Here is a 14,053-nt window from a genome sequence, read left to right on the forward strand (position 1 = left end):
AGAGTGGAATGATGATTTTTGTCTGCTTTGTGATATCCTCTGAATAGCAAACAGGGAAAGCAGTTAGGTTGGGAATACTTGGTTTCTACTGTATATTGAAATTTAGCAACACTTAAATATGATTAGATAAACATAGTAGTTTCCTTTTCATACATATATTGTACAGTGCTTAACTATTTCTTTAACAAATAAACTAAGACTTAAGGATAAATGCATCAGGTAAATGAAGAAAATTTATTATGTAAAAGTGCAGTAACTGGGTAGGACTCTAGGCGCCGCTGTTCACCAGACTGGGATATACAGGAAGAACACGCACGCACCTCCCACCAGAAAAAAAAAAAAAAAAAAAAGCTTCTTAGAACCTTCATCATCGCCAGATTGAAAACAGTCTCTCTGAGGCTGCCCAGACCGTACTCCTGGACCACTTTCCCCTCTGAATTATCCTGAAAATTCAGTTAATTTAGGCACAGAAGCGCAGAAAAACAATACCCTTCCTACGACTGGAAGAAAACTGTGAAGCGAGAAAGCAATGGGGATTTGGGTGAAGCTGCCTTGCTACAGCGGGCTGGTCCTGCTGTTCCTTTTCCTGGAACTATTGTTGGAAGCCCAGGCCAGGAAGGTCCGCTACTCAGTGCCAGAAGAGACTGATGAAGGTTTCGTCGTGGGCAACATCGCCAAAGACCTGGGGCTACAACCCCAGGAGCTGTCAGAGCAAGGAGTCCGCATCGTCTCCAGAGGTAGGACGCAGCTTTTTGCTCTGAATCCGCGAAGCAGTGGCAGCTTGGTCACCGCGGGCCGGATAGATCGGGAGGAGCTCTGCGCTCAGAGCGAGCGTTGTCTGGTGAGTTTTAATATCTTGGTAGGGGATAAAATGAAGCTTTTTCCTGTTGAAGTGGAAATAATTGATATTAATGATAACACTCCCCAATTCCAGTTAGAGGAAGTGAAATTTAAAATGAATGAAATAACCACTCCAGGTACCAGAATCCCTCTGCCTTTTGGGCAAGACCTTGATGTTGGTGTGAATTCACTGCAGAGCTACCAGCTCAGCTCCAACCCTCATTTCTCCCTGGATGTGCAACGAGGAGCTGATGGGCCCCAACAACCAGAGATGGTGCTGCAAAGTCCACTGGATAGGGAAGAAGCAGCTGTCCACCACCTCCTCCTTACCGCCTATGATGGGGGCAACCCAGTTCACTCAGGAACCCTCTGCATTCGTGTTCAGGTAGTGGATGCAAATGACAACCCTCCAGCATTTACTCAAGCACAGTACCACATTAGTGTCCCAGAGAATGTGCCCCTGGGCACTCGGCTGCTCATAGTAAAAGCCACTGACCCAGATGAAGGAGCCAATGGGGAAGTGACATACTCCTTTCATAATATAGACCAAAAAGTAGCCCAAATATTTCAATTGGATTCTTACACAGGAGAAATATCAAATACAGAACCCTTGGATTTTGAAGAATACAAAATTTATCCAATGGAAATTCAAGCTCAAGATGGTGCAGGTCTTATGTCTCGAACTAAGGTGCTGATCAAAGTTCTGGACATAAATGATAATGCCCCAGAAGTGACCATCACCTCTGTCACCACTGCAGTCCCAGAAAACTTTCCTCCTGAAACCGTAATTGCTCTTATCAGTGTGCATGACCAGGACTCTGGAGACAATGGTCACACTATATGTTCCATTCCTGGAAATCTACCCTTTAAATTAGAAAAGTTAGTTGATAATTATTATCGTTTAGTGACAGAAAGAACACTGGACAGAGAACTTACCTCCAGGTACAACATTACAGTAACAGCAACAGATCAGGGAACTCCGACTCTATCTACTGAAATGCACATTTTACTACAAGTGACAGATATCAATGACAACCCCCCTGCCTTCACACAGGATTCCTACTCTACATATATATCAGAAAACAACCCCAGAGGATCCTCCATTTTCTCTGTGACAGCCCATGACACTGACAGTGATGAGAATGCACGAGTCACTTACTCCTTAGCAGAAGACACTATCCAGGGGGCACCTCTGTCTTCGTACGTTTCCATCAACTCAGACACGGGCGTCCTGTATGCGCTGCAATCTTTTGACTATGAGCAGTTTCAAGACCTGCAAATGAGAGTGACTGCGCATGATAGTGGGAACCCATCGCTTAGCAGCAACGTCTCCCTAAGCATATTCCTGCTGGACCAAAACGACAATGCTCCCGAAATCCTGTACCCGACTCTGCCCACCGACAGTTCCACCGGCTTGGAGCTGGCACCCCGCTCCGCAGAACCCGGGTACCTAGTGACTAAGGTGGTGGCAGTGGACAGAGACTCAGGCCAGAACGCTTGGCTGTCCTACCGCCTGCTCAAGGCCAGCGAGCCAGGGCTCTTCGCGGTGGGGCTGCACACGGGCGAGGTGCGCACTGCGCGGGCCCTGCTGGACAGAGATGCGCTCAAGCAGAGCCTGGTGGTGGCGGTCCAGGACCACGGCCAGCCCCCTCTCTCGGCCACCGTCACGCTCACCGTGGCCGTGGCGGACAGCATCCCAGACGTCCTGGCTGACCTAAGCAGCCTTGAGTCTCCCGCCAACCTCAGCGACACCAGCCTCACACTGTACCTGGTGGTGGCAGTGGCCGCGGTCTCCTGCGTCTTTCTGGCCTTTGTCATCTTGCTGCTGGCGCTCAGGCTGAGGCGCTGGCACACGTCACGTCTGCTCCAGGCTTCAGGAGGTGGATTGGCGGGCTTGCCCGCCTCACACGTTGTGGGCGTGGACGGTGTGCAGGCTTTCCTGCAGACCTATTCCCACGAGGTCTCCCTCACCGCGGACTCAGGGAAGAGTCACCTGATCTTCCCGCAGCCCAACTACGCGGACACACTCATCAGCCACGAGAGTTGTAACAAAAATGATTTTCTTTCAGCACCTCAGTCTTTACTTGAAGATAAAAAGAAAACATTTCCTCAGGTAAACTTCTTGTAGTTAATTTACCTAGATAAAAATAATCCCTGTTTCCTTACTTGCTTTCACTCTCTACTACTAACAGTCCTTCTATTTCTCATGTTTCTTCATAGAGTTCTATTTACACATCCTGGGAAATTATTATGAAGTGTTTATATCCAGTACATTTATAATTGTTCTTTTATTGAAAAGATGACTCTAGGTGATTGGCATGAAGAGCATATGTGAGTTGCCACCTCAGTGGTGGAGAGAGCGCTGCCACCACTGGGAAACAATGAGAGCAGCTTCTAACATTTATCTGCTTGCCTCTAGCCAAATAGTTTGATTTTCTTCTGGATTTACATGGCCATGGCATGGCTAGGGTTTGACTAGAAAAGACCCACCAATATTTATTTTACTTATAGTGTTTTCAAATGTCCTTAAGTTACAAACAGCCCCTAATTTATCCCTAAATTAACTATAGCTGTCATCTGTCAGTGTGCTATTTTATTTTAGGGTATTTAAAGAGGTAGAGATTGTCTAAAATAGTATTTTTAGTTGTGTTAATATAAAAGTATGGAAATCTCTGTAAGCTGTAAGTTTAAATTATTGCTGGTTTAGTCCTTTGCTTAATCTTTATTTTGAAATATTTTATGCAGGCTGAAGAATACATCAAATGTTTAAGTTACTTTTAAAATGAAATAATGAAATGAATGATAGAAAATTGAATATGCAATTTGAGAACTAGTTTGAAGCCTCCTAACTTGGAACATTATTCTTGTAATGGAAGTGACTAAGAAATTAAATTCTATACCCCATTTTAATGTGTTAACTCTTCATAAGAAATGCATCATAGGGGAGTATGTTCATGCTTTAATTTACTTACTCTGTTCCAAAAAAAATCACAAGATATATAAAATAAAATAAAAGAAAAAGAAAAACATGTATGGCATAAATAAAAGATAAATATCTAAATGGATGAAAAATGAAAAAGAAAGTGGTGAGCTGCCCTGGCCAGTTAGCTCAGGTGATTAAAATATCATCCCAATACACCAAGGTTGTGGGTTCAGTCCTGGTTCAGGGTACATTACAAGAATTAGCCAGTGAATGCATCGGTAAGTGGAACAAAAAAATTAATGTTCCTTTCTTTCTCTCTCTCTTTCTAACAACCAATCAGTAAGCCCCAGCTGGTTGGCTCAGTGGTAGAGTGTTGACCTGGTGTGTGGAAGTCCCGGGTTTGATTCCCAGTCAGGGCACACAAGAGAGGTGACCATCTGCTTCTCCTCTTCTCTCTCTCTTTCCTTCTTGCAGCCATGGCTCAATTGATTCGAATGTGTTGGCTCCAAGTGCTGAGGATGGCTCCATGCAGCCTCCACTGCTGACACTAAAAAATAGCTCAGTTGTGAGCATGGTCCCAAGTGGGCAGAGCAGTGGCCCCAGATGGGGGCTGCTGGGTGGATCCTGGTTGAGGTGCATGTGGGAATCTGTCTCTCTATCTCATCTCCTCACTTTAAAATAAGGTCAATAAATGTTAAAAGAAAGAAAGTGGTGAGCCAGGCTTAAGCTGTGAGAGTTCTAGTCTTGGACTTAGATGAAGACAGTGAAGGTCAGGAGATTGTTCCAGCAGTGTAAGGGAAACAAAAATGTTTCAAGTTCAACAAGGGATCTGAGCCTAGCTTACTACTTAAATGCAAAATAAGCAATTAAGCCCCTCAGCTAGTTAAAAAGAGGAAATCACATAAAAATGCTACCTGCCAATTTCTATGGTCATAATTTGTTGAAAGCACAAGACCAAGAGAGAGTGGGGAACACAGATGGCCAGTTTCAGAAAGTAAATGCTGAAAATATCTCAGATGTAAGCTGTCATATTCAAAACACTGAACCCAGGAGTGAGGAAGACAGGGAGAGGAAGTGGTGGTGGAGGCTCTTCCACTTAAATGTACAAACCAAAATGTTGAAACATATTGTCTTCTGGAATTTATTGTTGCTAATAAGAAGTTTTCTGTCAACAAGTTGTCATTTTTTTTTAGGTAATGTCTGTTTTGTCTCTGATGGCTTTTAATCAATTCCCACTGAATGTCTAAGTGTGGATTTTTATTTTCTGTTTGGTACCAAGAGCATACTCTTAATTAATAACTTATTATAATTTAAACTTTTCTCATTTCTTAAAATATGGCTTCTGTGTATATAAATGAGCTAAGTTTACTTATTAAAACAAAGAGATTATCAAGTTGGATGATTTTAAAATCCATCTATATTCTACTGATAAGGCTCATACTTAATGGCCCTGGCCAGTTTGCTCAGTAGATAGAGTGTTGGCCCTATGTTTGTATGCTCCAGGTTCGATCCCCCATCAGGGCACACATGAGAAGTGACCATCTGCTTCTCTTCCTCTTGCTTTCCCCTTTCTCTCTCCTCATCTCTTGCAGCCAGTGGCTTGATTGGTTTCTAGATCAGTCTGGGGCACTGAGGATAACTAAATTGATTCAAACATTGGCCCCAGACAAGGGTTGCAGGGTGGGTCACAGTTGCAGAGCATGCGGGAGTCTTTCTCACTATCACCCCTCCTCTCACTTAAAAAGAAAAAAAAAAGATACATGCTTAATACAAAGATACACAGTATATATGTTTATTTCCAACATTTTAGTGTGATTCACACACAAAACAAAGCTGTCATGTAAATATTAATATAACAAAGTAGTGTTTAGGCAATAAAATTAGTAGATTTAAAAAATAAACTGATCATAATTATAAAAAGAATGGACAAAAAGATACAAAAATTATGAGTTCCCATCATTGAACAATATAGATTTAGAAATAATACAGGAGATTTTAACCCAATTCCATGAGAAACAATAGACCCCACAGGCAGAAAATTACTTAGCATACAGAATATTTGAACAACAGAATCTATAAGTGATTTAATAGATCTGTATAGACTCCAAAAAAGACATAAACACATGAGCATATGGAAAATCTACACCAATTTACTACATAGTCATCACAAAAAAGGCACAGTGAATTTCCAAATACCAATATTATACATGCCTTTATAACATGTACTTAAATCACAAATCTGGGGAGGGGGGGAAATAGGGAAAGGTTGGAAAAGTATAAACTTTCAGTTACACGATGAATAATGTATAATATGGTAGAGACTATAATTGATGACACTGTATTGTATAATTGAAATTGGCTAAGAGAGTAGAACTTAAATGATCTCATGAAAAAAAGTAAATATGTGAGGTGATGGATGTGTTAACTTGAGAGGAATCTTTTCACAATATATACATATATCAAATCATCATGTTGTATACCTTAAATATTACAATTTTATTTGTCAACTGTACCTCAGTAAAACTGGAAAAAATCAACTCAAACATTTAAAAATTGGCCCTGGCCAGTTGGCTCAGTAGTAGAGCATCAGCCCAGCATGTGGATATCCTGGGTTTGATTCCCAGTAAGGGCACACAGGAGAAGCACCCATTTGATTCTCCATTCTTCCCCCTCTCACTTCTCTCTCTTCCCTTCCTGCAGCTATGGCTCTATTGGAGTGAGTTGGCCCTGGGTACTAAGGATGGCTCCATGGCCTCTGCCTCAGGTGCTAGGAAAAGCTTGGTTGCTGAGCAACAGAACAATGCCCCAGATGAGCAGAGCATTGCCCCCTAGTGGGCTTGCTGGGTGGATCCCAGTTGGGGTACATGCTGGAGTCTGTCTCTACCTCCCCTCCTCTCACTGAATTTTTAAAAAAATTAAAAAGAGTAAAAGGCAAGAAGAAATTTTGGATATTTAAATTTATACCCCTAAATCACTCTTGGATTTAAAAAAATAACAATGAAACCTAACCAGGTGGTGGCACAGTGGATAGAGTGTTGGCCTAGGATGCTGAGGACCTGGGTTCAAAACCTGAGGTTGCCAGCTTGATTGCAGAGTAGCTGGTTTGAGTGTGGGATCATATGTATGACCCCATGGTTGCTGGCTTGAGCCCAAAGGTTGCTGGCTTGAAGCCCAAGGTCACTGGCTTGAGCCCAAAGGTTGCTGGCTTGAAGCCCAATGTCACTGGCTTGAAGCCCAAGGTCTCTGGCTTGAGCAAGGAGTTGCTCACTCTGCTGTAGCACCCCCCCCCCCCGTCAAGGCACATATGAGAAAGCAGTAAATGAACAACTAAGGTGCTACAAGGAAGAATTGATGCTTCTCATCTCTCTCCCTTCCTGTCTGTCCCTGTCTGTTCCTCCCTTCCCCCACCCTCTCTCTCATGCGCATGCTAAAATAAAATAAAGTAAAAAAAAATTAAAAATCACAATGGAAATGGAAAGTATTTAGAAATAAACAAAAATTAAAATATTTATTAAAAATTGTGGGATACAGCTAAAACAGTATATAGTGGTAAATTTAAAGACAAACACAATATTAAAAAAAGCAAAGCAGATGATTGAAAAGAAATGAATTTAGCTTGCTACTTAAGAAACAAAGTGCCCTGGCTGGTTGGCTCAGCAGTTGAGTGTCAGCCTGGCATGTGGAAGTCCCATGTTCAATTCCTGGGACACAGAAGAAATGACCATCTGCTTCTCCACCTCTCTCTCTGTCTCTCTCCTTATCTCCCACAGCTATGGCTCTAATGGTTTGAGCAAGTTGGCCCTGGGTGCTGAGGATGGCTCTATGACCTTGCCTCAGGCACTAAAATAGCTCAGTTGCCAAGCAGTGGAACAATGTCCTCAGATGGGCAGAGCATCACCTGGTGGGGGGCTTGCTAGGTGGATCCCGGTGGGGGTACATGCAGGAGTCTGTCTCTCTGCCTCCCCACTTCTCACCTAAAAAACAAGAAAAGAAACACAGCATAACTTAGCAGCAATACACTGAAAGAAAATAGTAGAAGTAAAATCATAGAAGTATAAGTTATTGAAATGCAAACAAGGGAAAATTCTAATGATGAAACAATAGAAGCAGATAATAAAGATTATACTAGTGGGGAGAAAATGAAAATTCTGTCCAAGTTGGGACTAACATAGGCTAGGCTGATGCCATGAATAAAATTCTTTTTAAACATCCTAAAGAAAAACTCAAAGTTCTGATAAAAAACAAAGACTGGCCTGACCTATGGTGGCACAGTGGATAAAGCATCGACCTGGAAATGCTGAGGTCGCTGGTTTGAAACCCTGGGCTTGCCTGGTCAAGGCACATATGGGAGTTGATGCTTCCAGCTCCTCCCCACCTTCTCTCTCTGTCTCTCTCACCTCTCTCTCTCCCTCTCTGTCTCCCTTTCTCCCTTTCTCTCTCCTCTCTAAAATGAATAAATAAAATAAAAAAAACCCACTATTTATCGACCTGGAATGCTGAGGTCGCTGGTTCAAAACCCTGGGCTTGCCTGGTCAAGGCACATATGGGTGTTGATGCTTCCTGTTCTCTCTCTATCTCTCCCTCTCTCTCTCTCCCCCTCTCTCTCTAATAAAAATGAATAAATAAAAAAATCTAAAAAAAAAGTGAGCAAACTAAAAAAATACATAAAAAAAACAACAACAACAAAGACTGGAGAAGGAGAAAGAGAAGGAAAAGCAAGAGAGACTGGGCAAAGATAACTTGATACTAATCAAGAAGCATGGATGGGAAATAATATACTGAGTAAAAACAGATATTGTCAAAGACATAGAAAGGAATAAATCTTTGGAAAAATAGCAATAAGGGGTGTTAAATAGCTATTTAATAAGACTCAAAAACATCAAAACAATGTTGATAGAAGGTTTTTAAAAGCAAACTAGAGGCTCTACTAGACAGTATAGTGTGTTGATATCTGTTGTTTCCAATAAATATTTCATCGGTGTTATCAGAGGATTGAATAAAAGTAAAAATGTTCAATGGGGAAGAAGCCAAAAGGCAAACAGATTTAAGTGAGACTAGAAATGGGCAATTTCACTTAAGAATGTTGATTCAAAATCTCAATTGAAATATCAAATCCTGTTCACTATATATTTTAAAATAATACTTATAGCTATTTGTTATTTTTAAAGTAATATAATTAATGACATAGTTTACTTCATGGATGCAAGGATATTTTAATAATTGCCATTGATCTAATAATGTAACTCTCTATATTAAGAGATTAAAGAGAAAAAGCCAAATGTTCATGTCAATATAGGCATAATAAAGTTCTTGAGACCATTCAACACATGACTAAACTAGGAATGGAAGAAAACTTTCTTAATGTGATAAACAGTATCTATTTAATACATATAGACTACACAAAGCAATCTACAGATTCAGTGCAATTTCTTTCAAAATCCCAATGACTCTCTTTATTTTTGCTGAACCAGAAAAAATCCATCCTAAAATTCATATGGAGTGTCAACCTCAAAGAGCCAAAGCAGTCTTGTAAAAGAAGGACAGAGTTGGAGGTCTCACACTTCTTGATTTCAAAACTTACTTTAAAGGTACAATAGTCAGAACAGTATAGTAGCATAAAGAGAGAAATGTAGACCAGTGGAATAGAATAGGAAGATCAGAAATAAACTGTCACATATATGGTCAAATGATTTTCAACAAGGATGCAAAGACTGTTCAATGAGGAAAGGACAATCTTTTCAACAAAATGTTTTGAAAAAACTGGATGTTCACATGCAAAAAAAAATGAAGTTGGGGCCTTCCAACCTCATTCATATACAAACTTATATACAACTTATATCATATAGAAAAATTTACTCAAGATGGATCAAAGACCTAAACACAAGAGCTAAAATTATAAAACTCCTAAAAGAAAACATAGTAGAAGAATCTTCATGGCATTGGATTTGGCAATGATTACTTAGATGTGACACTAAAAGCACAAGTAATGAACAAAATATAGATAAATTAGACTTTATCAAAATTAAAAACTTGTATATCAAAGCACAATATCTACAGAGTGGAAAGTCAGCTCACAGAATGGGAGAAAATTTGCCAGCCATATATCTGCTAAGGAATGACATCTGGTATTTATAAAGAACTGCTATAATTTGGAATGAAAAACAACTGGATTTTAAAAGGGACAATGGACTTGAATAGACATCTCTCCAAATAAGATATACAAATGACCAAAATCACATGAAATGATGCTCTACATCAGTGTTTTTCAACCTCTGGTCTGCGGACTGGTCCTGCAGGAATTTCATGCCAGTCCGTGAAAGAGTTAACCATCCTGATGTTGTATGAAGATTATAGACCCAATGATCTTAGTCGAATTCGCTTATGCTCAGGCTGATTTCTGCTTTAGCAGCTCCTGAAATGATTCTTCTATTTTCACTGGTTGCCAAGTATCAAAAGGTTGAAACCCACTGCTCTACATCACTAAACATTAGGGAAATACAAGTCAAAATCATAATGAGATACCACTTCATTCCTATTAGGGATGGCTATTAAGAATAAAAAAAGAAAATAAGTTTTAGCAATCATATGGAGTATTGCATTGTTGGTGGAATGTAAAATGATGCTGCTACTATGGAAATGGTATGATGATTCCTCAAAAGAATTAAAATTATCATATGATTCAGTAATTCCACTTCTGGATATATATCCAAAAGAAACAAAAACAGAAGCAGGCCCTTGGACAGATGTTCATAGCAGCATTATTCACAATAGCCAAAAAGTAGAAGCAAGCCAGGTCTCTACTGACATAAGAATAAACAAAATGTGATATATATATATAACTATTCAGCCTTTAAAAAGGATTTTGCCACATGCTACAACATGGATTAACCTTGAAGACACTATGCTAAGTGAAATAAGCTAGCTACAAGGACAAATACTGTATGATTCCTTTTATTATAAGATTCTTAGAGTTGTCAAATTTATATAGAGACAGAAAGTAGAATGGTGGTTGCCAGGGGTAGAGGGGAGGAGGAATGGGGAGTTAGTGTTTAATGAGTACAGGGTTTCAAATGGGAAAGATGAAAAAGTTCTGGAGATTGATGGTGGTGATTGTTGCACAACAATGTGTCTATAATTAATGCTACAGAACTATACACTTGAAATTATTAAAATGGTCAATTTTATGTTGTGTATATTTTACCACAATTTAAAAAAAGGAAGTTTAGTTATTCTGCTGTTAAGATCATGAGAATAAAAGTACACATGGAAAAGCCGTGTGGAAGGGAGAGGCAATGAGACTATATAGGAAGAGTCACCCAGATGTCAACACACCAGCTGAACCCAGTCCTCAGATGCTGTGCTGCATGGATAATCACCAGCAAGACCACCAGAAGAACTGAAATAAATTATCCAGCTCAGATTGAAAATTGTTGAACAAACAAAACCATGTCATTTAAAGCAGTGGCTGTAGACTGGTACTGGTCTGTGGGCCACTTGGTACTGGTCCACAGAGAAAGAATAAGTAACTTACATTATTTTCATTTTATTTATATTTAAGTCTGAACGGTGTTTTATTTTTTAAAAATGACCAGATTCCCTCTGTTACATCCGTCTAAGACTCATTCTTGACTCTTGTCTCGTAAGTCCGACAATTATATAAAATATTTAAAAATTACCACAGTTTTTACGCCAGTCGCATAATTTTATTTTGTGCATTTATCCATCCCACCCTAAAGGCCAGTCCGTGAAAATATTTTCTGACATTAAACTGGTCCATGGCCCATAAAAGGTTGGGGACCACTGATTTAAAGACACTGATTTGGGGATATTTTTTATACTCAATATAACCAAAGTGATATGCATACAATTTGACCCAGAAATCCCATTTTTCTGGTTAATATCTTAGTTCTAGAGAATTGTGTATGTGAGGAGACATGTCCAATAAGGTTGATTGCCTGATTGTCTGCAATAGTAAAGAAGGAAGGGGAAAGATAGAGAAGGAAAGAGGTATGGAAGGGAAAAGAGGGAAGCAAAAGGAAAAAAATACCTAATATTCTCCTACAAATACAGGGAAATAAATTTTAACATTTTTCACATAATGGAATATTATTCAATAGTTAAAATGGGCATCATAAACATAAATAAATATCAAAAGTTGAATGTTGAGGAAAGTACATTGCAGAATAAGTATACCATAGTATGTTTGTATGAATTAGAAATAGACAAAATGTTTGTGGATGCATCCATATGCAGTACAAACAAGCATGCATGGGAATAAGAACTGCTGTATTCTGAATAGTGATTACTTCTATGGAGGGAGGAATAGGACTGTTTTTAAGGAAAGGTACCGGAGGAATTTAAATCTTTCTTTTCTTTTTTTCAACTGATCTCCAGTAACCATAGTAATAATTGTTTCAGGCAAAATCACCAATGGTGAAATTGGCATAATATTAAAGCATCTCTCTACTAATTAAAACAAAAGGAAAATAGTAAGTTTACTAGAGATATTATTAATAGAGAAACCTAGAAGTCATCACCTTACCCAAATGATCACTGTTAACACAGTAATGGAACAAAGATATCATGGGCCTCCTGATAAGATACACTGAGAAGGTTACAACAATATTTCTGCCAAAAAAAAAAACCCCAAATAATCTGAATCTAATCATGGGCAAAAAAAAGAAAAAATCAGACAAACCCTAATGATGGCTATTCTACTAAATAACTGGACACTACTCATCAGAAGATTGAAGTTATGAAATATAAATAAAAGGCTGGTAAACTGTCTCAGATTAAGTATAGCTAAAGAGAAAACATTAAATGTAATATGTGGTTCTGGATTTGATCCTAGACCAGAATTTTCTGTTTGTTATAAAAAGGCATTATTGTGGCAACTGGCAAAATCTAAGTAACATTTTTAGGTAAGATAATAGAACTACATCTGCCAATTTACTGACTTTTTATCATATTTTGGTAATGAGGGAATATTATTGATTTTTAAGAAATACATACTGAAGCATTTGAGAGGTAAAGGAGCATCATATCTGGAAAATATTCTGAAACAGTTCAGGGAGATTCAGAGAGAGGGAGAGAGGCAGAGCATGAAATCAAAATGTTAACATTGGGATAATATGGATGACATTTATGGGAATCCTTTGTACAATTTTTGCAACCTTTCTATAAGTCTGAAATTATTAAAAATAAAACGTTTAAAAACTGATCTCAGATGTGGCAAAATATTAAGATTTGATAAATGTTAATGGCATATACACAGACTTTCATTACATTATTTTCTATATTCACCTGTATATTTAAAATATTTCAGAATTTTTATTTGGAAGAAGAAATCCATTATCCATAAGTACATAAAAATGAGGCAGGAGTAAAAAGATATCAACTGCATTGTATTTTATGTGCTTAGAAGACACTAAACGTCAGAAAAAGGACTCCGCAAGCTCTAATAACTTTGAGTGACTTATTCTTCATTTGGCAAAACCTCTTGTCCTTAATGTTCCATGTTGCTTCTCACCTTCAAGCATTTGCACTGAGGTTCTACAACACTACTCTAGCCTCTTTCTTTTATCCAATCCTACTCTTTAGGATTCAGCTTCATTCATGTCCTGGAAAAGGACCCCCAAATCTAGGCTGAATACCCTTTCTATGTATTCCCCCATGACCCAGTGTTTCCCAACATCACAGCAGTTATACTCTACCATACTACTCAGTTTACTTCCTCTGGCTTCTCCTATCCTGTAAACTGCCTGAGAGCAGGGACTGTGTGAATCAGGTTCACTACTTCTGTCTCCAGCATTAATCAGGCAACATGTCAGGCACATGACAGTCACCCAATTAAGTGTCCCATAATTCAGTTATTTTAAATACAGGTCTTGAAGTTAAATGTTAAGCCATCAAGCACAGAAATTCAAAATCTGTAACCTTATAAGATACTGTAGCTAATTTTTAAAATTTTATCTTATTGTCTCTGAATATAAAATATGAGGTTGAAGATGTTTGCAATAAGGGCAGCGTCAACCTTTATTAATACCTTGAACTTCAATAATACTTTCCTAGCAACTACTATCAAGGTCACATTCGTTTACACCATTCTTATTAATTATAAGAGAAAGACTCTTGATTTGAAAGAGCTAATTCTAAGGTATCTTAGAACTATAAGATTCTTTAAAGTAACTTGAAAGTCACAAAGCTAACAACAAGTAACTTGGGTTTGCCTGATACGGTGCAAATATTACTTAGGCCTCTGAGCGTCGCTGTTGACCACCCAAGGAGTAA

At 38.8% G+C, this 14,053-nt stretch overlaps 1 protein-coding gene across 1 annotated transcript; it reads left to right on the top strand.

Annotated features, from left to right (window-relative positions):
- The first annotated feature begins 289 nt into the window (after positions 1 to 289).
- LOC136376800 (protocadherin gamma-A1-like) lies at positions 290 to 3,453 on the top strand. The gene has a single exon (XM_066343167.1). The coding sequence runs from the start codon at positions 530 to 532 to the stop codon at positions 2,966 to 2,968; it is 2,439 nt and encodes an 812-aa protein (XP_066199264.1). The 5' UTR covers positions 290 to 529; the 3' UTR covers positions 2,969 to 3,453.
- Positions 3,454 to 14,053: the final 10,600 nt, after the last annotated feature.

The sequence above is a fragment of the Saccopteryx leptura genome, chromosome 6, assembly GCF_036850995.1.
Source record: "Saccopteryx leptura isolate mSacLep1 chromosome 6, mSacLep1_pri_phased_curated, whole genome shotgun sequence".
In the NCBI taxonomy this organism is placed as follows: Eukaryota; Metazoa; Chordata; class Mammalia; order Chiroptera; family Emballonuridae; genus Saccopteryx; species Saccopteryx leptura.

Excerpts from the sequence above, each read along its gene's own strand:
- LOC136376800 (XM_066343167.1), top strand. The coding sequence starts at position 530 with ATGGGGATTTGGGTGAAGCTGCCTTGCTACAGCGGGCTGGTCCTGCTG.